The 21,512-nt window shown below is 46.3% G+C and overlaps 1 protein-coding gene across 6 annotated transcripts; it reads left to right on the top strand.

Moving 5' to 3' along the window:
• Window positions 1-2,730: 2,730 nt before the first annotated feature.
• On the top strand, window positions 2,731-20,786 carry SRRM2 (serine/arginine repetitive matrix 2). 6 transcript variants are annotated; one of them, XM_074279877.1, is made up of 15 exons: window positions 2,735-3,060; window positions 6,714-6,984; window positions 7,744-7,851; window positions 8,193-8,357; window positions 8,551-8,628; window positions 9,030-9,089; window positions 9,175-9,207; window positions 9,388-9,438; window positions 9,631-9,723; window positions 10,421-10,637; window positions 11,011-17,948; window positions 18,844-19,134; window positions 19,409-19,522; window positions 19,674-19,784; window positions 20,178-20,786. In XM_074279877.1, the coding sequence occupies exons 2-15, from the start codon at window positions 6,743-6,745 to the stop codon at window positions 20,185-20,187; spliced, it is 8,511 nt and encodes a 2,836-aa protein (XP_074135978.1). In that variant the 5' UTR covers window positions 2,735-3,060; window positions 6,714-6,742; the 3' UTR covers window positions 20,188-20,786. The 6 variants fall into 6 exon arrangements, with proteins under 6 accessions (XP_074135980.1, XP_074135979.1, XP_074135978.1 ...); XM_074279876.1 differs by having other exon boundaries at window positions 9,027-9,089; window positions 19,677-19,784; XM_074279875.1 differs by having other exon boundaries at window positions 2,736-3,052; window positions 9,027-9,089.
• Window positions 20,787-21,512: the final 726 nt, after the last annotated feature.

Here is a 21,512-nt window from a genome sequence, read left to right as displayed (position 1 = left end):
GGGAGATAAAGATATGGCTAGCTTGGGAGCTCTCTTTAAATGGAGGCTTTGGGCATAGCTATTTACTCTGCTTTCCAGCTCTCTAGTTAGAGCATCTGAGGGTACTCATGAGATGTTGAATTATCAAGTCTGATGGAATCTTAATAAATGCTTGTTGATTGATTAGATCCCTACACTGATGAAACCACAGTTCTTGAAGAGTTTGAGGGAGTTATAACCTAAGTATGTGATTACTAAGGTACAACAATACACTATGATGGTGTCTATTGAGTATGTCTTTTGTGACAAAACCTTTGATGTGAAAAAATTTCAGGGGGTTTAATTAGTGACAAGGTATTTTTGAATTTATGGTTAGAATATATCCCTGAAGACTTTCTCATTCCCAGTTGAACTTTCAATTCAACAAACATTTATTAAGCCCTGTCATGTAGAGGGCACTGTAATTAATAAGTACAGGCTTTTCTACAGAGATAAATTTAAGACACAATTCCTGGTCTCAAGGACTTCAGAATCCAGAAAAGTGTTTTTTTTATTGAAAGTCATAGAGTCAGAAGTCTTGAATATATCAGGCTTTTACTACTACCTTTTCAGTCTTATGTAGTATGATAACATGGTGGATGAATTTGCTGTTGGATTTGAAATTAGGAAACCTGAGTTTGAAACCTAGCCTTGCCATTTAATAACTTTGTGACTTTGGATGAGTCACTTAAATATCTTTTAGTCTTATTTTACTCATCTGTAAAATGGGAAAGGATATTTTAAAATTTTTCTAAGTTTTCTTCCAACTCAGATTCTTTCAGTTCTTTATAATCTTACTTCTCTTCAAACTGGATATCCTTTCTTACCCTCTATATATCACCTTTGCTCCCCGCTTGGAATACTTTCTGTCCTCTTTTTCACCTTTGACTTCTAACCTATGTTATGCAGATCAACCCAAATATTATCTACTCCAGCACAATTTTATCTCCATGCAATGGCATCTGTAGGAATTTGGCATCTATAGGGAATACCCTTTCTAGACTCTGTACAGAATCTCCTTACTAAGAGTAGTGAACAAATACTACTCTGTTTTATTACTTATTTGATAGTGATACTTAGAGATGGTATTTGTTAAAGATTCATATGATCTTAACAGGTACTGGGAGCATTCTTTTTTAGAAGACTGAATCTAATGCTTTTTTGGGATCTTGAATTCTCTGTCCCTTTCAATTAATTGCATGACTGTGAAGATGAAATCTATTGTATAAAATTGCTCAAGAAAGCTTCATTGTTTCTTTGTAATTTTTTTTTAAATTAAGGACCCTCTCTAAATGTCTGTGGATCAATCTCATAAAATTTTTATAGAGATAGGAAAATAATTTAATTTTTGTCCTTGTATCCTTAGCACCTAGTACAGTACTTTGCACATAGTAGGCACCTAATAAATGTCCATTGAATAGTTGCTGATGTTTCCTGATCATCTTTTCTGGGAATGATACCATCCCTGTCCTTTTCCATTATTTCTCCCTTTGGAATATATTTAAAAATTAATTCCTACATAACAGTAGCACTTCCATTATGTTTTTGTACTGTGAAATAACTCATATTTCAATATCACTTTAAGATTACTCACACTGGCTTTTTGATGCCTGTAGTAGGATCAAGGAGCTTTAATTTTGTGTGGATAGCGTTTTTATTGAAGCAGATCATAACTTTTAATAAATTCCAGACATGGATTACCAGAGTTCCTGTGGCCAAAAATCAATCAATTTCTATGTGACAGGTGTTTGTGAAGGCAGCTAGACTGGTCTGCAAAGGACACTCACCTATACTTTACTCAACACTTTTATGTCTTATTGGGATATGCCAGACTGCTTTGTGCCTTTGGAGAAACTAGGGTGATGTTTGATGTGGCATAAAATAGGACTTTAAATGGAAGCTTGGAGGTATTATCACTCACATTTTATACTTTAGAGAATGAGGCTAACACTAGAAATGACTCGCTCAAGGTCACACAACAAGTGTTAAAAGTGAGGATTTTATGTACTGCACGAGGCTGTCTAAAAGATATACAGATAACTATTGGGTTTAGCAGCTGGGGGCTGTTTATCTAAATTCTATGGGCCACTGGGGAAATTTCCCTAATTATATGGACTGCTATAGAAAATCATGTTTTAAACCTGCTTGTTTTCCATGATTTTCATCAAGTCCACCCTGGATATGTTTCTAGACTATTCCCATAAACATTTCACACAAGTGAATTATGGGTAAGGGTCAATGAGAGTCGGGCCATCGCCTCTCAAGATGGCGACAGACAAATTGGTAAAACCCATCCCCCCCATATCCCTGCTCTTGGGGTGATACTAAGATACAAGTTTCCTTTCCCTGATAAACTACGACTCCCAGAATTCCCTCGGGAATCGAGGAACTGTGGTTTAGGGCTTCTCAAAGCCTTATGGGCATCCTATTGATGTGGCGTTAATACAACACTCTTTCCCCCAGTGGCCAGTCTCCAGAATACATTTCCGCTGCTTTTCTTACTCCCCGAACCCCACCCCCCGCCCAAACTCGTGGTGCATGACGGAGTCGCAGTGAGTTCCTGGCGGCATTAAGCAGACGTACATGCTCATGGGACTACACTTCCCTCAAGGCATCGCGATGCGAAAGCTTGCGGGGGTGTGTGTGTGTGTGTGTGGGGGGGGTTAAATAAAGAAAGAAAGACCGGAGGCTTGCGACTGCGCGAAGAAACCGTGTAAAGAGCGTAGGAAGAGTGCGTCTCACACTACGCTTCCCGGCGATCCCCGCGACGTACGTGCGTGCTGACGTCCTCTGTTAGTCGTGCTGACGTGCAGCGCGGCCCAGGCGGGGTGCGAGTGGCGCAGTCGGAGCCCGCTGCGGCCCCCGAGGAAGCGAGGAGGCGGTGGCGGCTGTGGCAAGGTAGAAGAGGAGGCAAGGCAAGGCAGCAACTCCAGGTCCCGGAGGACTCAGGACCCCGCAAAGCAGTCGCGGAAGAATTCCCCCCCTCCCCCCCCGGCCCGGCGGGCGGAGGCGGAGGAGGAGTCGGCGGCGGCGGGTGAGCGGGTGAGAGAGAGCCGGGCGGTGGGGGGAGGGGCGGCCGCGCGGTGGCCCCGGCGCGAGGAGAACCGACCAGGCCGCATACGCGCACGCGCGCTCGCTGCCTCGCGCTTATTCCTTCCTTACTCTTTTCCAATATCCTATTTTCTTCCCACTTCCCTCTTTCCTCGTAGCTGACCCTGGCGCGCGTACTCCTTTTCCCTCCCCCTCTTCGGCTGCGGCGCGCGTCGCCAACCGAACGCGGTCTCGCGCGCGCGGGGGAGGGGATGTGTGTGTGTGTGTGTGTGTGTGTGTGTGTGTGTGTGTGTGTGTGTGTGTGGTGACCGAGACTCGAGAGAAGGGTGCGCGCTTCTTCCCCCCCCCCCCCCCCCCCCCCGTTCCACGTGCCAGTTGTGGAGAATTGGAGAACTGTATATGCTTGTGACTCGACCTGTGGCCAAACCCTTTCCTTCCAAAATGAAAAAAAATTACTGCTCCCCTGCACCTTCCGGTGGGGGAGCTGGGTACTCTCTAGTAGGCCAACTCTGACGCTCCCCTCCCTGCTAATTTTTACTACTCAGCTGTTTCATCCACCGTGAATTATAACCCTTTCTACCTCCCCTTAGGTCCTTGACTCCCTCCCACACTACCTTCTCTATATAGTCTTTTTCCCAGGGCTAATTGTGTTTTCTATCTAGTTCCTCCGTCAGCTTCTTGTTCCTTTTTCTGTTCTTATGTTTTTTAGTGGTCCCTAATCTTACCCAATAATATTACTCAATTTTCCCCATCTGTCATATTAGAGGATTTCTCTCCTTTCTGCTCAAAATTGCCAAAAACGTGTATGGTTAGCTGTTGGTGGATGTGCCTTTTATACTGGGAATTCCCAAAAGGTTTCTTAAAAATTTGAACAGGAAAGTCTCTGCTATGAACTGATAGAAATGTTAAAAAGAAATATGTACTCCGTATAGCCACGTGTGAAGATTAGATCTATTCCCTCTTTTTCGTGGCTGGCTAGACCAAATCTGGGCTGCCACTTTTTTTTTTTTGGCTAGGCAATTGGGGTTAAGTGTTTTAAGGAGGGTTTGGATTCAGGTCCTCCTGATTTCAGGATTTTCCTGTAGTCTGTCCATTACCCCTTTATAATATTTTTTGATAATCAGCTACTGTGTGCCAGGCTGTGTGCTAAACCTGGAGAGATATTAAAGAAGGCAAAAGTCTCTGCCCTCAAGGAGCTTATAATCTCATGTGAATCATTATGTCCCTGGGAATAGGAATGACAAAGGAGTCTCCTTAGTGGGGAATTGGGAAACATTGCTTCCTGTGATCAGTTGTATGACCTTGAGCAAGTCACTTCTTTCCATTTGTTTTCCCCAACTATAAAGTGTGGAGTGTGGGGTTGGATTAGATGAATTGTTACTTGTCTAGCATGATTCTTTGGGCATTTCTAAGTTCATATTACTGTTCTGATCAGTCAGAAATAAGTGACTTTTCCCAACTTTAACAGGTTTTTCTTTAGTTATAAAGCCAATTTATATGTCCTTTATCCAGGCCTCCTTTATGGTATTCTGATAATCTTTGCTTTTAGTTAGTCTTTTATTTGTGGATCCCTTTCACTTAGTCGTTTATTGTTACTTTTGAATTGTTATTTCTGAAATTTTTTTCCTTTGTGGTTTTCTTACTTTTTTCCATAAATGCCCACATAATTCCTGACTCTTTAGATTCATATTTTTTCCTGCATGTCTCTTCTCTCCCCATACTCCTACTGCCTCTGACCCTTTCATCTTTTCTTACACCCTCCCAGCCTTTGCTGAACACACTGCTTTAGATGCCCCCACCCCCAAGGGCTTCCTAACAGTTTTCCCTTTCCCAGTCTCCACTGTTGCCTGAAATGAAGTCACTTGATTTTCTCTCAGTAGGGGATTGGAAGGGAGTTTGGGTGAAGTGGTATGGAAGTGTGGGTGAGTGAATAGGTTGAATAATTTGAAGGGGAAAAAACACAACATTCCAGGATCTTGGGAAGGAAGTAAAAATTTTAGTACAGGGGGGGGGGGATGTTTGGGATTTTGAGGAATGAGGAAAGAGACATGAGAAGATAACAAGGTGGGATTCTGGACTACTAAGGAAACTTTTCACTTAAGATTTTCCTGTTTCCTTCTATTTTCATTTACTTTGTTTCTCCCATTGCTTGCCCCTTTTTTCTTTGCTCTGGTTTTACTTTTTGTCCTTTTTAAAAAGACCTTTGGGCAAGAAAAACCCAGGCTCTTGTAGACCTCTTTTTCAGAGTAAGTAGAATTAATGGAAAAGGTCCTTCCTCTTGGGATAGTCTTTCATACATATTATCCTTTACCTTTTTTCTTCCCAGTTTTTCCTAAATTTCTGTTCTTGCATATATTATGTATGGTTTTACTTAGTTCCCTTGCTTCTCCACTAGTCTTTTCTTCTTACTTTTTTTTGAGGCTATACCTTCATTTTCCACTTAGGAATTTCTCTTTTCTGATCTTTTCTCTCTTTAGAACATTTTGGAAAAGTGGGAGAAAGGAACAGGGTGTATATAGGTAAACATTGTGAGGGAGGGGGAATGTCACAGTTTTAGACAGGGAAACGGTGGTAGAACATTTTGCCAGAGAAAGGAACAGTATGATAGGTCAGGACTTTGAGGGGGAAGTAAAAGGTAGGGGACAGTAGATGATTTGAATAAGTAATTATAGGATTTAAATACTCTTCGAAGTGAGGGACTGGAAAGACTGGGGATATTTTGAGGGAATGAATAGAGAAAAGATGACCTGCTGATTAAGAAGGGATGAGATTAATATAGAAAAGAAATTAAGGTCATTGGTACTTTGGGGAAAATGTTTTTGGGTTTTTGAAAAGTATGTTTTTCTAAGTCATAGATAGGATTCCATGTGAAGGAAATTAAGAATAAGAAATTGCAAGTATTTGGTTTCATAAATATGTCCTATTGGAGGCAGTAGAAGGCTAAGAATGTGAAAATGACTAGTGGTAAGAGGCTGACATTTTCTGGAAGAACAGTACTTATTCTAGTACTATATTTCATACAGGTGTTAGCCTCTAGTTCTTGTCTGGGACTACACAGCATTAGAGTTTACTCAATAATGGTTTAGTCTGTGATTTTTCTAGAATCATCAGCCCTATTAAAAGATAACCTTATGTGTTGTGAATCCCTGTTTAGGCCTCAGCTTACATTTTTGAAGGCCCCCTGATGTCTTGAGGTGGGAAGTTTTTGTGCCTCTGAAATTTATGCTTTTGTGTATGTGGTGCCCTCTTCTGGAGGCCACAATCACCTAACAAAAGGTTTGAAGTTAGTGATAGTTGTGGGTACTGAGACCAGAGAAGCAACAAGGACTGATAAGATAAGAAGAATGAGTCTCTGACTTGTGAAGGAATAGGACAGAAATGGGTAGTCTGGAAGGGGATCAGATCTATTGAAAATATAAGAGAAAGGGGGGTTGGGGGATTCTGTTTCAGTATGATGAAAGTTTGGGGAAAAGAGATGATGTAAGAAGGACCAAGGAAAGGCTGATTTGGGGGGAAAAGGCAGAAGAGTAGCGCTTTGGTGATGGTTCTTGTATGTCTATTATAAAGAAAGAAACAGGGATTTGTGAGGGTGGTGGTTAGTATGGGATAAGGGGCCTGACCCATGTCTCCCCGCTCACCTTCAGGAGCGGTGGTGCCCCCTGGGCACGGGGCCATGTACAACGGGATCGGGCTGCCGACGCCCCGGGGCAGCGGCACCAACGGCTACGTCCAGCGCAACCTGTCCCTGGTGCGGGGTCGGAGGGGCGAGCGGCCTGACTACAAGGGCGAGGAAGAACTGCGGCGCCTAGAGGCTGCCCTGGTGAAGCGGCCTAACCCTGACATCCTGGACCACGAGCGCAAGCGGCGCGTGGAGCTGCGATGCCTCGAGCTGGAAGAGATGATGGAAGAGCAGGGGTGAGGGGAGGGCTTGGGGAGAGCTGAGGACTGAGTGATTGAAGAGTAGGAGGGAGCTGGGAGTGAGATTGAAGTTAAAATGCAGGAAGTTTAGGATTGGTTGGAAAAAGATGGAAAGAGAAGTTGGGGAAATAGAAAAAAGCAAGAAATGGGAGGAGTTAAGTGAAAACTTGGGAAGATGGTAGAATAGTTGTGCTGTTATGGAAGCAGAGAGAAGATAAATAGGGTGGGGAACTGAGAATTTCCTAATTTGTTATTAGGAAGAATTTGTGGGGGATAAAATATAACAAGAGAAAAGGAAGGACAGGCACGTGTTGCTTTAAATAAAGCAGTATAAGAAAGCAGATAGGGATAAGCGATAGGAATTGGAACAAATCTTAGGGTAGCTAAGGTACTACAGAGGCAGGAATGATTTAAAAATAAAGTGAAAGGGACTGGGGTTGAATGAAGCACTGACATGACAGAATTGTAAAGGGAAAAGAGGGACAGAATAGATAAAATTTGGAGCTGGGTGGTGAAAAGATAATGTGATTAAGGATAAGCACACAGATGAGAAAGTTAGAGGGCTGGTATAGTTAGATGGAAAATTGGAGAGCCTGGGTCTTTTGGGTGGCAGAGAATGAAAGGTTTGTGTGAATGGATAAAAAAGAGTGTGTATATGAGGGGAATTCAGATCCTTTCGGAAGACAAAAGGGAATATGGTATAGGACCAAGGGGAGATATCATGTTGACCTCTAATCTGGGGAGTTTGTGCTACAGGTACGAGGAACAACAGATTCAAGAGAAAGTCGCAACCTTCAGACTCATGTTGCTGGAAAAGGATGTGAACCCTGGGGGCAAGGAGGAAACCTCCACACAGCGGCCTGTGTGAGTGTTTTGTCCCTCTTTGATCTCTCCAGCCATTAGACTACTATGCTTGTTTTCATTTCCATCTCTGCTTTCTTTTGTACTCCACTGTAATCTTTCCAAAGTCTTCTAATGGTCCTACTTTCTATACCTACTAAGATTCTACTTATATTATCCTTTGCATATTGAAGAGTACCTTGTTCTTTAGTCTTTCTATTGCTATATTTATCTTATTTTAGCTCCCTTTTGCATACACTGTGGCGCTTTTTCTCCCCCTTTGCCCTTTGTTCCCAATCTCCCTAAGCTCCCAGTCCCAGCTTTGCTTCAGTACAACCTTTGACCCTGATTCTCTTTCTCTGCAGGGTAACTGAGACTCACCAGCTGGCAGAGTTAAATGAGAAAAAGAATGAGCGGCTCCGTGCTGCTTTTGGTATCAGTGACTCCTATGTCGATGGTAGCTCCTTTGACCCTCAGCGTAGAGCTCGAGAGGCCAAGCAACCAGCCCAAGAACCTCCTAAACCTTACAGGTACTCACACATGGATGTGTCAGATTCCATTTCTGTCTGTTTCTTTCTCTTTTAAGTCCAGGTTTCCTGTATTAGTTTCCCTTAAATGTCTTTTTCTGAAATGATTGCCTTTTGATGTAAAAGGCTGTTTTTCTCTTGGAATACAAGTGTCCCAGGCAGCTGACCTTGTTAACAATTTTACTTTATTTTCTAGTCTCGTTCGGGAGTCTAGTAGTTCACGATCTCCTACCCCAAAACAAAAGAAGAAGAAAAAGAAGAAAGACAGAGGCCGGTGAGTTATGTTGGGAAAGGTGTCTTTTTAGGGATAATCAAGGATTGTTTATTGCTGTGAATTTGAGTGTGGTTATTAGTGACCTTCAATTCTGATGGAAAAGATGTTTGTTGATGCCGTGTGCATCAGAGAGCTGTATTTGAATTTCTCCTGTAAGAGATGGGTGTTTTTTTCCAGCTAGAGCTAATTGGTAGGTTATCAGAGACCTGTTTGTATTTATCTCCTGAAGAAAATATTTCAGGGGTTTTTCTTTGTCTCTTCTTATTGAAAATTAAAAAGGTACGTGTAGTTTAGGAATCATTGAAAGAGTATCTTTTGGGGGGTAATGTGAATGGAGATCATTGCAAAATATTGGTGTGTGACCCATCCAATGACTGTGCTTCTGAATACATCTTTAGCAGGTCAGAGAGTAGCTCTCCTCGAAGGGAGAGGAAAAAGAGTTCAAAGAAGAAGAAACACAGGTATGAAGCCTGAGTATTTGATTTGATTGGGGGCCTTGAAAAAATCTTGGGAAACAGATATTAATTTTTATGTTTCTACTTAAAGGTCAGAGTCTGAGTCCAAGAAACGGAAGCATAGGTGAGAGCTCCCCTTTTCTTGTAGGGGTAACTGGTGGCGGCATGGGCATGTTCAGGGCTTTATTTTCCCTTATGTTCTTTAGATTCATTGACTCTTTAGACTTTCAGTCAACTGTTTTCAGATATGTGTTCTCATTTTTATTTTTTGCTTTCCTATTAATTTCTCCATTTGCATTCTCAGATCACCCACTCCAAAGAGCAAACGCAAATCCAAGGACAAGAAACGGAAACGGTGAGTTGATGATCTGAGAGGAAAGAGTTTTGGGGAACAATAGTATTTGGTTCCTCATACTTGACAGAAAAAAGTAAGAACACTTGTGGCTAGTGGTGGTGTTGGTGGAAGGAAGAAAACTCATTTGAGAGGTCCAGAGCCAAAGTACCACTATAGAAAACATGGTCCTACTCATATTCCTTTCTCTTTCAGGTCCCGAAGTGCATCACCTGCTCCAAAGAGCCGCCGGGGTCATCGTTCAACCTCAGCTGACTCTGCTTCATCTTCTGACACCTCCCGCAGTCGGTAAGAGGTGATCCAAGAGGAAGGGAGGGAATGGGTCTAATGGGTTAATTAATTTAATATTTATTGAGCGCCCACGGTGTGCTAGGCGCTGCACAGAGCATTCCGAAGACACGGTCCCTGCCCTCTAGGAGCTGACAGGCTAAAGCGACAGGATGGACAGACATATACATACCCCTTCTCTTTTTGTTGTTTTTATTTTGTTATTTTATTTTGTTTTATTTTATTTTTTTTGTTCTGATGTATATGGACTGCCAGGCTAGGGGGGGTGGTGGTTTGTCAGCAATTCCCTGGGGGAGGAAGGAATCCTTACCCTGGACTGCTTAAACAGGGAAGGCTTCCTGGAGGAGGTGGGCTCTAAGGTGAGTTATGAAATGAGTTGGGGGGTAGGGAGTGGAATGGGTGGAGGGTATGGGGAAGCCATTCCCAGGTGGTGGGTATGGCCTGGGTGGTATGGCCAGGGTCCAAGGGAGGGATTGTATTGGGAAACAAGGAGTTGGTATAAGGCAGGGAAGAATTTTTTCCCAGTTTGAATGTAGTTTAAATTGGTTAGAACAATGAAAAGATTAGGAAAAAACTTTAAAATAGGTAATATGGTCAAAGAATTATGGGTAGATGAAGAGGGAGATGGGGAGGGGGCCTTCTCTTCTCCCACTAGCTGATTCTCCATTTTCTCCCCTTCCCCAAATTCCATACATAGGTCTAGAAGTGCTGCAACTAAACCCCGTACAACCACCTTGACTCATCGCAGTTCCTCTCCTACTTCTCGTCGTCATGGAGAGGGAGATGCTCCATTGAGGGAATCTGCAGCCATCAGCACAGAGCGGACTCACAGCCCTGAGCTGCCACCTCCAATCCAACGATCCAGCAGTCCTCATGAGGACAAAGATAAAGAAAAAGACAAAGACAAGAGGGAGGTAAGTCCATAAGTAAAATTATGATTGAAGTTTTAGTACTTAGGAAATGTATACAGGAACAATTGCAAGAAATGAGAAATTTTGAGTTCTTAAGTTTGTGTTGGGCATGTAAAATGAAAATTATTGGGGATCAAGACTAGATGAAAATTAAGAAGCAAGAGCTAATGAGCTAGGATTGAATAAAAGTAATACTTTAAAATGTAATTTTTATGTGCTTTATTTTTTCATATTTTATACATAGTTAAAACTTACAGGAGAGAAATCACTAGTTAGGGGTACTTGGGACAGTAGGAAAAAAAGGTTTCTTCATAAAGCATGTTCTGAAATTTTGGTGTTTATGCATTCCCATCCCTACTTTTTCTTCTAATCCCAGAAATCTGCAACCCGAACTAGCCCCTCCCCGGAGAGGAGCAACACAGGCCTAGATCGACCTGCCCCTACCCCGCTCCTTGCTGAGCGAAATCGCAGTTCCCCGGAACCCCCTGCAGCAACTCCCCAGAGTCAGGAACCAGTGAAGCCCTCAGCTGAACCCTCCCCATCCCGGGGCCACTCGCCCCCTAAGTCTCCTGAGAAACCTACCCGATCCTCTTCCTCAGAAAGCTGCCCAGCATCTCCTCAACCAGCCAAAGCTCCCCGACATGGCAGTTCCTCACCTGAAAGTCCCCCCAAACCTGCACCAGCTCCTGCCCCTCGCCGGGAGCTTTCTCCTTCCCCCACAACCAAGAGCAGCAGGTCACGGGGACGTGCAAAACGGGACAAATCAAGATCTCACACCCCCACCCGTAGGATGGGGAGGTCTCGCAGCCCTGCCACTACCCGAAGGGGACGATCACGGTCCCGAACCCCTAACAAGAGGGGCCGTTCTCGATCCAGGACCCCACAGTGGCGTAGGTCACGGTCTCCACAGCGATGGGGGCGATCTAGAAGTCCTCAGAGGCGTGGCCGCTCTAGGTCTCCTCAACGGCCTGGCTGGTCTAGGAGCAGAAATGCTCAGAGACGAGGAAGGTCCAGGTCAGCAGCAAGGCGAGGCAGATCACGCTCTAGATCCCCAGCTACTAGGGGAAGGTCTCGCTCTAGAACACCAGCTCGGAGAGGTAGATCTCGCTCTAGAACACCTGTCAGACGGAGGTCTCGCTCCAGGACACCTGCCAGACGGAGGTCTCGTTCTAGAACTCCAGCTCGTCGTGGTAGGTCTCGTTCCAGAACACCTGCTAGACGAAGATCTCGCACCAGATCACCAGTACGAAGGAGATCTCGCACCAGGTCACCAGCCAGGCGAGGTGGCAGGTCCCGTTCCAGAACACCAGCTAGACGAGGTGGAAGGTCTCGTTCTAGGACTCCAGCTAGACGAGGTGGCAGATCCCGTTCCAGGACCCCTGCCAGGCGAGGTAGATCTCGTTCTAGGACCCCAGCAAGACGTGGACGATCCCGTTCCAGAACCCCAGCCAGACGAGGGAGATCGCGTACTAGAACCCCAGTCCGACGTGGAAGATCTCATTCTAGGACACCACAAAGAAGGGGCCGGTCTGGCTCATCATCAGAGAGGAAAAATAAGTCAAGAACATCCCAGAGAAGGAGCAGATCTAATTCTAGTCCAGAAATGAAAAAGTCTCGTGTTTCCTTGAGGCGTAGCCGTTCTCTTTCTTCACCAAGGCCCAAAGCAAAATCTCATCTAGCCTTGAGGCGAAGCCGCTCTGGCTCTTCTCCACGTCCTAAACTTAAATCTAGAACACCACCCAGACGAAGCCGGTCAGGATCATCTCCCCGTCCTAAAGCAAAATCCAGAACTCCTCCTAGGCGAAGTAGGTCTGGTTCTTCTCCACGTCCTCAAGTTAAATCTAGGACCACACCCCGGCGAAGTCGGTCTGGATCATCACCCCCAAAGCAGAAATCTAGATCTCCACCACGGCGAAGTCGTTCTGGATCTTCTCCATGTCCAAAACGGAAATCCAGGACACCAACAAGACGAAGTCGGTCAGGTTCTTCTCCGCTCCCCAAAGGAAAATCAGGAACTCCACCCAAACAGAATTCTGGATCAAGTCCTATGACAAATGCAAGATCTAGGACACCCCCAAGGCGAAGCAGATCTGGGTCTTCTACTCATGCCAAAGGGGAATCAAGACGCAGCCGCTCTGGTTCTTTTCCTGGACCCGAGATAAAGTCTAGGACTCCATCGAGACGCAGTCGTTCTGGTTCTTCTCCCCACCTAAAGGTGAAATCTAGGACATCTCCAAGACGTAGCAGGTCTGGATCATCCCCACGTCCTAGTTTGAAATCTAGAACTTCACCAAGGCATAGCCATTCTGCTTCTTCTTCTCCAAGCCCTAGTAGAGTGACTTCTAGAACACCACCAAGGCAAAGCAAATCAAGATCTCCATGTCCCAAGGTGAAGTCTAGAACACCTCCAAGCCAGAGCCATTCTCGGTCATCTTCACCTGATACCAAAGTAAAATCTAAAACGCCACCAAGAGAAAGTCACTCAGGGTCCACTTCACCGTGTCCCAAAGCAAAATCTAAAACTCCTCCAAGGCAAAGCCATTCTCGATCAAGTTCACCATGTCCACAGAGTAAATCAAAAACCTCACCAAGTCTAAGTCACTCTGGATCTCACTCCCCTTGTCCCAAAGTGAAGTCTAGAACACCATCAAGGAGGAGTAGATCAGGCTCTAACTCTCCACAACCAAAAGCAAAATCTCCAACTCTACTGGGTCATGAGTCAGATTCATTTTCACCAAGTCCTGAAGAGATATCCAGAACATTGTTAAAACCTACCTGCTCTGAATCTTCTCCATCTTTGAAGAGAACATCCCAGATATCTCCTAGGGGCAGCCGGTCTAGGTCCATATCTCCCAGTCCTGAAGTGGCATCCATAACTCCAAGACAGAGAACAGAATCTTCAAGTCCTAAGATGAAATCTATAACACCACCTCCACAGCAAAGCAGTTCCAGGTCTGAGTTTTCACCATGTGCCAGAATGGACTCTAAATCTCCTCCAAGACTCAGTAGCTCTGGATCTTCTCCAGAACCAAAAGAGAAAGCTAGTTCACCCCTTAAGCAAAGTCTCTTTGACACATCTCCAGGACCAAGGGATAAATCTAGACCTCCTTCAGTTCAGGGTAGCCCTGAGTCCTCACCAATGCACATAGACATAACTAAGAGCCCTCCAAGGGAAAGAAATGGCTCAGAATCATCTCCAGAAGTCAGAGAGAGAGAGACTGTACTACCTAGGCCACATCAGATTGAGGTGTCTGCAGAAGTGGTAGAGAAATATGAAATGCAAGTTAATGAAAGCTTGCCTCATTTATCTCCAGAACTTAAAGGTATGGCTGGAACCATTTCTGAGTCGCCAGAAATAAAAGAAACCCTTGCTGTGCCTCTTGGACAGGTTTTGCCACAGATATCTTTAGATGTGGCAGATATTCCAGCCGTGACCCAAACCTGGACTGTGGTATCACAGTCTCCAGAACATAAAGATACACATAATACTGCATTCAAACAGCATAGTTCTGGATCTCCTTCAGAACTCAGAACAAACATTACAGAAACAAAACCTGCCTTATCTCCTGAAATCAATGAGGATTTAGCAGTCTCTTCCTTAAATCAACTTGGGTCAGGTCCATGTCTTGCTATAAATGAACAATCTAGAACACCTAGGCACAGCAGTTCTGAGTCATCTCCTGAAGTAGAGAAATCCAGAATGTTTTCAATTCAGAGTATTACTCGGTCACCTTGTGGATTTGATGGTGCACCAGATACACCCTTAAGAGGAAGAAGTGGTTCTGGGTCTTCTCCAGAACTCAAAGATATACCAAGAACCCCATCAAGGAGGAGCAGGTCTGGGTCTTCTCCAGGACTGAAAGATGGGTCGGGTAGTCCTTCAAGACAGAGCCATTGTGGTTCTTCACCAGGAATTAAAGATATACCAAGAACACCTTCCAGGGGAAGGAGTGGTTCAGATTCCTCTCCAGAATCAAAAATGCTTGATACACCAACCAGAAAAGGGAGTCATTCTGGATCATCCCCAGAACTAAACAACAAATGTCTGACACCGCAAAGAGAGAGAAGTGGGTCGGAATCTTCCATAGAACACAAGGGAGTTCCTAGAACTCCACTTAGACAAAGCTCTGGTTCTTCTCCAGAACTTGATGTGAAACCCAGAACACCTCCCCAGGGAAGAAGTGAATCTGATTCTTCTCCAGAACCAAAAGGTACAACTCAAACTCCAGTCAGACAAAGGAGTCGTTCTGGGTCATCTCCAGAAGTTGACAGCAAACCTCGACTAGTTCCTAGACGCAGTAGGTCTGTTTCTTCTCCAGAAGTCAATGATAAGTCAAGAGCTTCACCCAGGGGCCAGAGTGGCTCAGAGTCCTCTCCTGAACCCAAAGCTGCTGTACCTCGGACTCTCCTTAGGCGAAGCCGGTCAGGTTCATCTCCAGCCAGTAAAGGGAGGGGACAGTCACCTGCAGGGAGCAGCAGTTCTGAGTCTTCTCCAGAGCACCAACCAAAATCCAGAACACCTCGCAGAAGTTCTAGATCTTCTCCAGAACCTAAGGCAAAGTCTCGTACACCACCTCGGCGGCGTAGTTCCAGGTCATCACCTGAGCTGACTAGGAAAGCCAGACTTTCACGTCGAAGTCGCTCTGCTTCATCTTCTCCAGCAGCCCGCTCTAGGACCCCTCCAAGACGCCACCGAAGCCCATCAATTTCATCCCCAGAACCTGCTGAGAAGTCAAGGTCTTCACGTCGCCGAAGGTCCGGTTCCTCCCCAAGGGGTAAGACAGCTTCAAGAAGAGGCCGTTCTCCATCACCAAAACCTCGAGGACTCCAGCGTTCCCGTTCCCGCTCTAGAAGGGAGAAGACTAGAACAACCCGTCGTCGAGACAGATCTGGCTCATCTCAATCAACTTCAAGGAGGAGGCAGCGGAGTCGTTCAAGATCTCGTCTTACTCGTCGACGGCGAGGAGGCTCTGGTTATCACTCTCGGTCACCCACTCGACAAGAGAGTTCTCGGACATCATCTCGGCGTCGCCGGGGGCGTTCTCGAACACCCCCTACTAGCCGCAAACGCTCTCGTTCTCGAACATCACCAGCTCCTTGGAATCGCTCTCGGTCTCGAGCTTCTCCAGCTACTCATCGGCGGTCTAGGTCAAGGACACCTCCAGTGACAAGGAGGAGGTCAAGATCTCGAACCTCCCCAGTTAGTCGTAGGAGATCAAGGTCTAGGACTTCCCCAGTTACTCGACGAAGGTCTAGGTCTAGGGCATCACCAGTTAATCGTAGAAGGTCCCGTTCCAGAACACCCCCAGTAACTCGTCGCCGATCAAGATCCAGAACACCAGCAAATCGCAGGCGGTCCCGATCTAGAACACCTCCTGTGACTAGAAGGCGGTCCCGATCTAGAACACCTCCTGTGACTAGAAGGCGGTCTCGAAGCAGAACTTCACCAATCACTCGCAGAAGGTCAAGGTCCAGAACATCTCCAGTGACTCGTAGAAGGTCTCGTTCACGTACTTCTCCAGTGACTCGAAGGAGGTCCCGTTCACGGACCTCTCCAGTGACTCGGCGTCGATCTCGATCTCGAACACCTCCAGTTATCCGTCGTCGCTCCAGGTCCCGGACGCCTCTGTTAACCCGAAAACGTTCTCGAACTCGTTCACCACCTGCTATCCGTCGGCGTTCTAGATCCCGTACTCCACGAGGAGGTCGTAGCAAGCGTTCCCTAACACGGTCTCCTCCGGCCATTCGACGGCGCTCTGCATCTGGAAGTTCCTCTGATCGTTCTCGATCTGCCACTCCTCCAGCAACCCGGAATCATTCTGGCTCCAGGACTCCTCCTGTAGCGCTTAACAGCTCAAGAATGAGTTGCTTCAGTCGTCCTAGCATCTCACCAACTCCTCTAGACCGCTGTAGGACTCCCCCTGGAATGCTTGAATGCTCTGGCATTTCTGGGGCCTTAGGTAGCTCTAGAACACCATTATCTGTTCTGCAACAAGCTGGTGCCTCTATGCTTGATGGACCTGGTCCTAGAATTCCTGATCACCCTAGAACCCCTTCTGTGGCAGAAAACCATGCTCAATCTAGAATTGCCCTTGCCTTGACAGCCATTAGCCTTGGCACAGCTCGACCACCTCCCTCTATGTCAGCTGCAAGCCTGGCTGCTAGAATGGCTCAAGTTCCAGCCCCAGTCCCCCTGATGAGCCTTAGAACGGCTCCAGCTGCAAACCTTGCTAGTAGAATACCTGCTGCTTCAGCAGCAGCCATGACCCTTGCCGGAGCTAGAACATCAGCTATGCCACCAGCTGTGAACTTAGCTGAATCTAGAACACCTGCAGCTGCAGCAGCCATGAATCTAGCCAGCCCCAGAACACCAGTGGCACCCTCTGCTGTGAACCTTGCTGATCCCAGAACACCTGCCGCTACAGCAGCTGTGAACCTGGCTGGAGCTAGAACCCCTTCTGCTCTAGCAGCCTTGAGTCTTGCAGGCTCAGGTACTCCACCAACTGCTGCAAACTATGCAGGTTCCAGAACACCACAAGCCCCAGCATCTGCAGGCCTCGTGGGTCCTCGGACTGCTCATGCTCCAGCACCTGTGAACCTTGCGAGCTCCAGAACACCGCCAGGTCTGGCACCTGCGAGCCTTGCTGGCTCTAGAATGCCACCGGCATTGTCGGGGGCAAACCTTACCCCATCAAGGATGGCGCTCTCTGCCTATGACAGAGTTGGTGGCAGAACCTCACCACCCCATCTTGAGCGAGCCCGTTCTAGAACCCCACCTGGAATCCCAGGCTCTAGAACCCCACCCTCTGCTCCGAGCCAATCTAGAATGGCTTCTGAGCGTGCTGGCTCTCCTCCTCCTCCCCTTGCCTCTCGGATGACCCTAGCTCCTTCTCAGTCTGTTCTCCCTCCACCTCAGGATCGGGCTAGGTCCCCCCTACCACCTGTTTCAGACCAACTCCATTCCTTATCTACCCAGACCCATCCTTTAGGAGGATCTCAGCCCCTACCCCCTACTGCAGTGGCAAAGACCATGCCACCTGCAGGTGATCATAATGGCACCCTCTCTGGTCCTACTCCTGGGGGACCCTGCTCTGATGGTGCAGAACCAATTTCTGCAGCTGGCTCCCAGCTGCCTTCCTCCCCACTGGCCAGCTTGCAGCCTGCCAAGGAGCGGAGGAGCTCTTCTTCATCCTCATCATCATCTAGCTCCTCTTCCTCCTCCTCCTCCTCCTCTTCCTCGTCGTCTTCTGGATCTAGCTCCAGCGACTCAGAGGCCTCTAGCCTCCCATGTCAACCTGAGGTGGCACTGAAAAGGTGAGAAAAAGTTGGGCTTTTGGACGGAATGGGGGAGGAAGCTTATTAAAAGTTTCATATTTTTCATATATCATATACTTAATGGTTGCATTGAAAGTCTGGAAATAATGTTGGGAAGGGCAAAAAGTCTTGGAGAGTGCTGGATTTAGTTAGCTTGGGTTCAAAATTTGGGGCTCTTATTTAACTATCTTGGCCAAAGCAATTTACCTAGGCCTGTTTCCTCATTTGAAATGAAGTTGGACTAGATGACATTTTAAGGTCCCTTCCAGCTCTAAATCTCTTATTTTCCTAAGAGGGGAGGGTAAGCTATGCAAGGGAGGAGGGTCTTGGCTCTGTGGAGATGTGGGAAACTTGATCCTTCAAGCTGGGGTGGTGGGGTACACAAGTCTCCAAAGGTTTACTCTCTCGAGGGTAATGATAGTTTTCCATCTCTACAGAGGACAGAACTAGAGGAAATGGACTTAAATTTGCAGCAGGAGGGATGGCAGTTAGACCTCAAGAGGAACTCCCTGGGCTGGAAGGATCTTCAGAGGTCATCCTATCCCTCTCCCTGCCTCTAGGCAGGCCAGCCCCTCCCCCAGCCCATACACACAGGGGCTTCCCTCTTTCCAAGGAAGGAGATAACCCAGCCTTCCACACCTGAGCCAGGTTCTTGGATTCCTCTGTCAGGGAAATCTTGAGGTTTAACCTTTTTTCTGTTGTGCTGTGGTGCTCCAACTTTGTGCTTCTATTAGAAGAGGTTGGAGGATACCAGTTTACTGTTCTTCAGAGAATAAATGCTTGGGGAGACTGAAATCCATTCAGTTACCCCTCCACTGCCATTCCTCTAGGCCAAATAAGGTAGGGTTGGGGTTGGGGCAGTTCTCTATCTGACAAAAAAATCTTTTTCTCACAGGGTCCCTAGCCCCTCCCCAGCCCCCAAGGAGGTTGTCCGAGAGGGGCGCCCCCTGGAGCCTACCCCAGCCAAGCGGAAACGGCGCTCTAGTAGCTCCAGCTCCAGCTCTTCATCTTCTTCATCTTCCTCTTCTTCCTCTTCCTCTTCTTCTTCCTCCTCTTCCTCTTCCTCCTCTTCCTCCTCTTCTTCATCTTCCTCTTCTTCCTCCTCTTCTCCCTCCCCTGCCAAGCCTGGTCCCCAGGCTTTGCCCAAACCTGCAAGTCCTAAGAAGCCGTCCCCTGGGGAGAGGAGGTAAGTACTGCTTAGATTTTCAGGCTTAGTCTACCTTGGGACTCCAGGTCTTTGCCTAATCTGTCTTGGGGTTGTGGATGAGTGGGAACATTTAGAGTCGGGCTGCTTGTGGTTCCAATTTTTTTTTTTTTTTAATGTCCTAATGAATATACCATTTGACCTGGGAAACCAGATTCAGGCTAACATCTGGTTAAGATGATAGAGGTGACTAGAGAGAAGATAGAGAAGGCTTAGGGAGGAGGGGGCTTTGGATGACTCCTCTATTCCCCCTTAGATCCCGAAGCCCCAGGAAGCCCATAGATTCCCTTAGGGATTCCCGTTCCCTTAGCTACTCACCTGCTGAGCGCCGCCGCCCTTCGCCACAGCCCTCTCCGCGGGACCAGCATAGGTAGGAATTTGTTATTTTGTTGTTTTTTTAATCCTCTCCTAACAGTGTGCCATTGGACTCCTTTGTTCCCCAACCCCAGATCTCTAGGCTGGGAAGACTTAATAGAGATAACTGGTAGCAGGCATATTTTATATACCGTTTTGTGTTACAGTAGCAGTGAGCGGGGATCCCGACGGGGCCCACGTGGGGATAGCCGCTCCCCAGGCCACAAGCGTAGGAGAGAAACACCCAGCCCTCGACCTGTCCGTCATCGCTCCTCCAGGTATGCACAAAAGGGGAATATAGGAGGATTCTCTTGAATTGTGAATCTTTTTGAAGTGTGACTATCTTGAAGGTTGTCAGATTGGAAGAAACCTTAGTCTAACTCACTTTATAGATGAGTCAGAATGGGAAAAGAATTTGCTTAATCAAGGGTCATGGAGTTTAGTGGTGGATTTGGGACTAGTGCACATGTCTTGACTCTGAACTCTAACCCAGCCCAGGGTTCTTTTTAATATTTCTAACTAACTTTGTTCTTAGACTCAGTGGAATGTCTTTTTTCTCTAGTATATATCTGTAATGCTTATTTCTTTTTATCTTTTCTTTTGATATTTGCATAGTGAATATAAATGGAAAGTGGGATTTTAACTCAGTATCTTTAATTTCTCTTTTTCAGGTCTCCATAGTTCCTTTTTTGGGGGAATCACATCGCACCCCAAGTCCTGGAGCCACAGGGAGCCACCCCTCTTATCTCCCTAACAGAGCCGCAGGGGATGGGGACCCCCATCTGCCTCCCTCTCCTTTGAACTTTGGCAGCGTCTTGGGGGGAGGTCCCCTTTCTTCCCCTCCCCCCTTTAATTTGTTTTTTTTTTCTTTGTTCCTGTGAAATGTTGATCTCTGTGAGTTTTTTCCTGGTTCACGTGTTTTGGGGGGTTTGGGGTGGGAGGGTATGAGTAGGGAAAGGTACAGTTTTGGGGTTCCCCAACCTTGAGTTCATGATGACAGGAGGGAGCTGCCCTCTTACCCCTCTCAGGCTCCTGAGTTTACCAGGGGTTGATGGTTTGCAACTTGGGTGAAGGGGATTATTGGCAAGCTCCCTGAGGGGGGGGGCAGGGTTAAATTGGAATGTGTTGGTTAGCTCCATGTGCCGCCCCCCCCCCCACCCAGATTGGCCATGGGCCCCTCCCCCCAACTTTTCTTCACGTTTCTTAAAGGCATTTTGGTTTTTTTTAATCTGTACAGCGAGAGCGACTTTTTCTGTCGAATAAAAATGAGAAATGCAGGAGCTGGGTGTGGGGGTCTATTTATTTGCTGTTGAAGGTAAAAGGGCTGGAGACCTGGGTTATTCAGCAAGGTAGGAATATGGGGGAGGGAAGCCAGACTATCTAGCCCTTCCAAACTGATTAACATATCCCATCTAGAGGGGATGCATTTTTCTTGAAGTACTTTGGGTAGTTTGTTTCCCCCTCCCATCCTTACTATCCACCACCCCTACTGAATGAGAGAAATGGCAAGCCTTTGGTCATAGCTTTTGGTGATTTCTCATCCCCTGTCTTTTTCCTTCTTCTGGGAGGCACTTGTAAACCACAAGCAAGATGCTATCAATAGTCCAGTCAATTTGGATGACAGGGTAAAATTTGACAGTGACTGTGAAGGATTGTCATGGAAGAATTGACTGCTGTTATTAGGAAAATAGAATTGAAACTCTGGACCATGTTATAAAAGATTAGATGGAATTGGGTTATGCTTTGAATATAAGGGCAGTTAAGTAATTTAAGCTGCTTTGTTAACTTGTCATTAAAAGTCTGAGGGAAAAAAAAGCACAAAAATCCTGTGAGGTGAATGTGGAATATTGATATTAACTGTATTCCCATTTGAAAGAAGCTACAACTGAGAGATAATATTAAGGTTCCCTAGCTTGTGCTGTAGGGGTGATTTCTCTCTTCTCCACTATCAGAGCTGTATTAGAGTAGTACCTTTTGATCATATTTTATCAGTGAACAACTTTGCA

This window comes from Sminthopsis crassicaudata, chromosome 1, assembly GCF_048593235.1.
Source record: "Sminthopsis crassicaudata isolate SCR6 chromosome 1, ASM4859323v1, whole genome shotgun sequence".
Classification (NCBI taxonomy): domain Eukaryota; kingdom Metazoa; phylum Chordata; class Mammalia; order Dasyuromorphia; family Dasyuridae; genus Sminthopsis; species Sminthopsis crassicaudata.
Note: the sequence above shows the minus strand (reverse complement) of the source record. Positions and strands in the feature narration are given on the sequence as shown.

Excerpts from the sequence above, each read along its gene's own strand:
- SRRM2 (XM_074279875.1), top strand. The coding sequence starts at position 6,743 with ATGTACAACGGGATCGGGCTGCCGACGCCCCGGGGCAGCGGCACCAAC. Across the intron at positions 7,852-8,192 it reads ACCTCCACACAGCGGCCTGT|GGTAACTGAGACTCACCAGC; the intron begins GTGAGTGTTTTG and ends CTTTCTCTGCAG. Across the intron at positions 19,135-19,408 it reads CCGTCCCCTGGGGAGAGGAG|ATCCCGAAGCCCCAGGAAGC; the intron begins GTAAGTACTGCT and ends ATTCCCCCTTAG.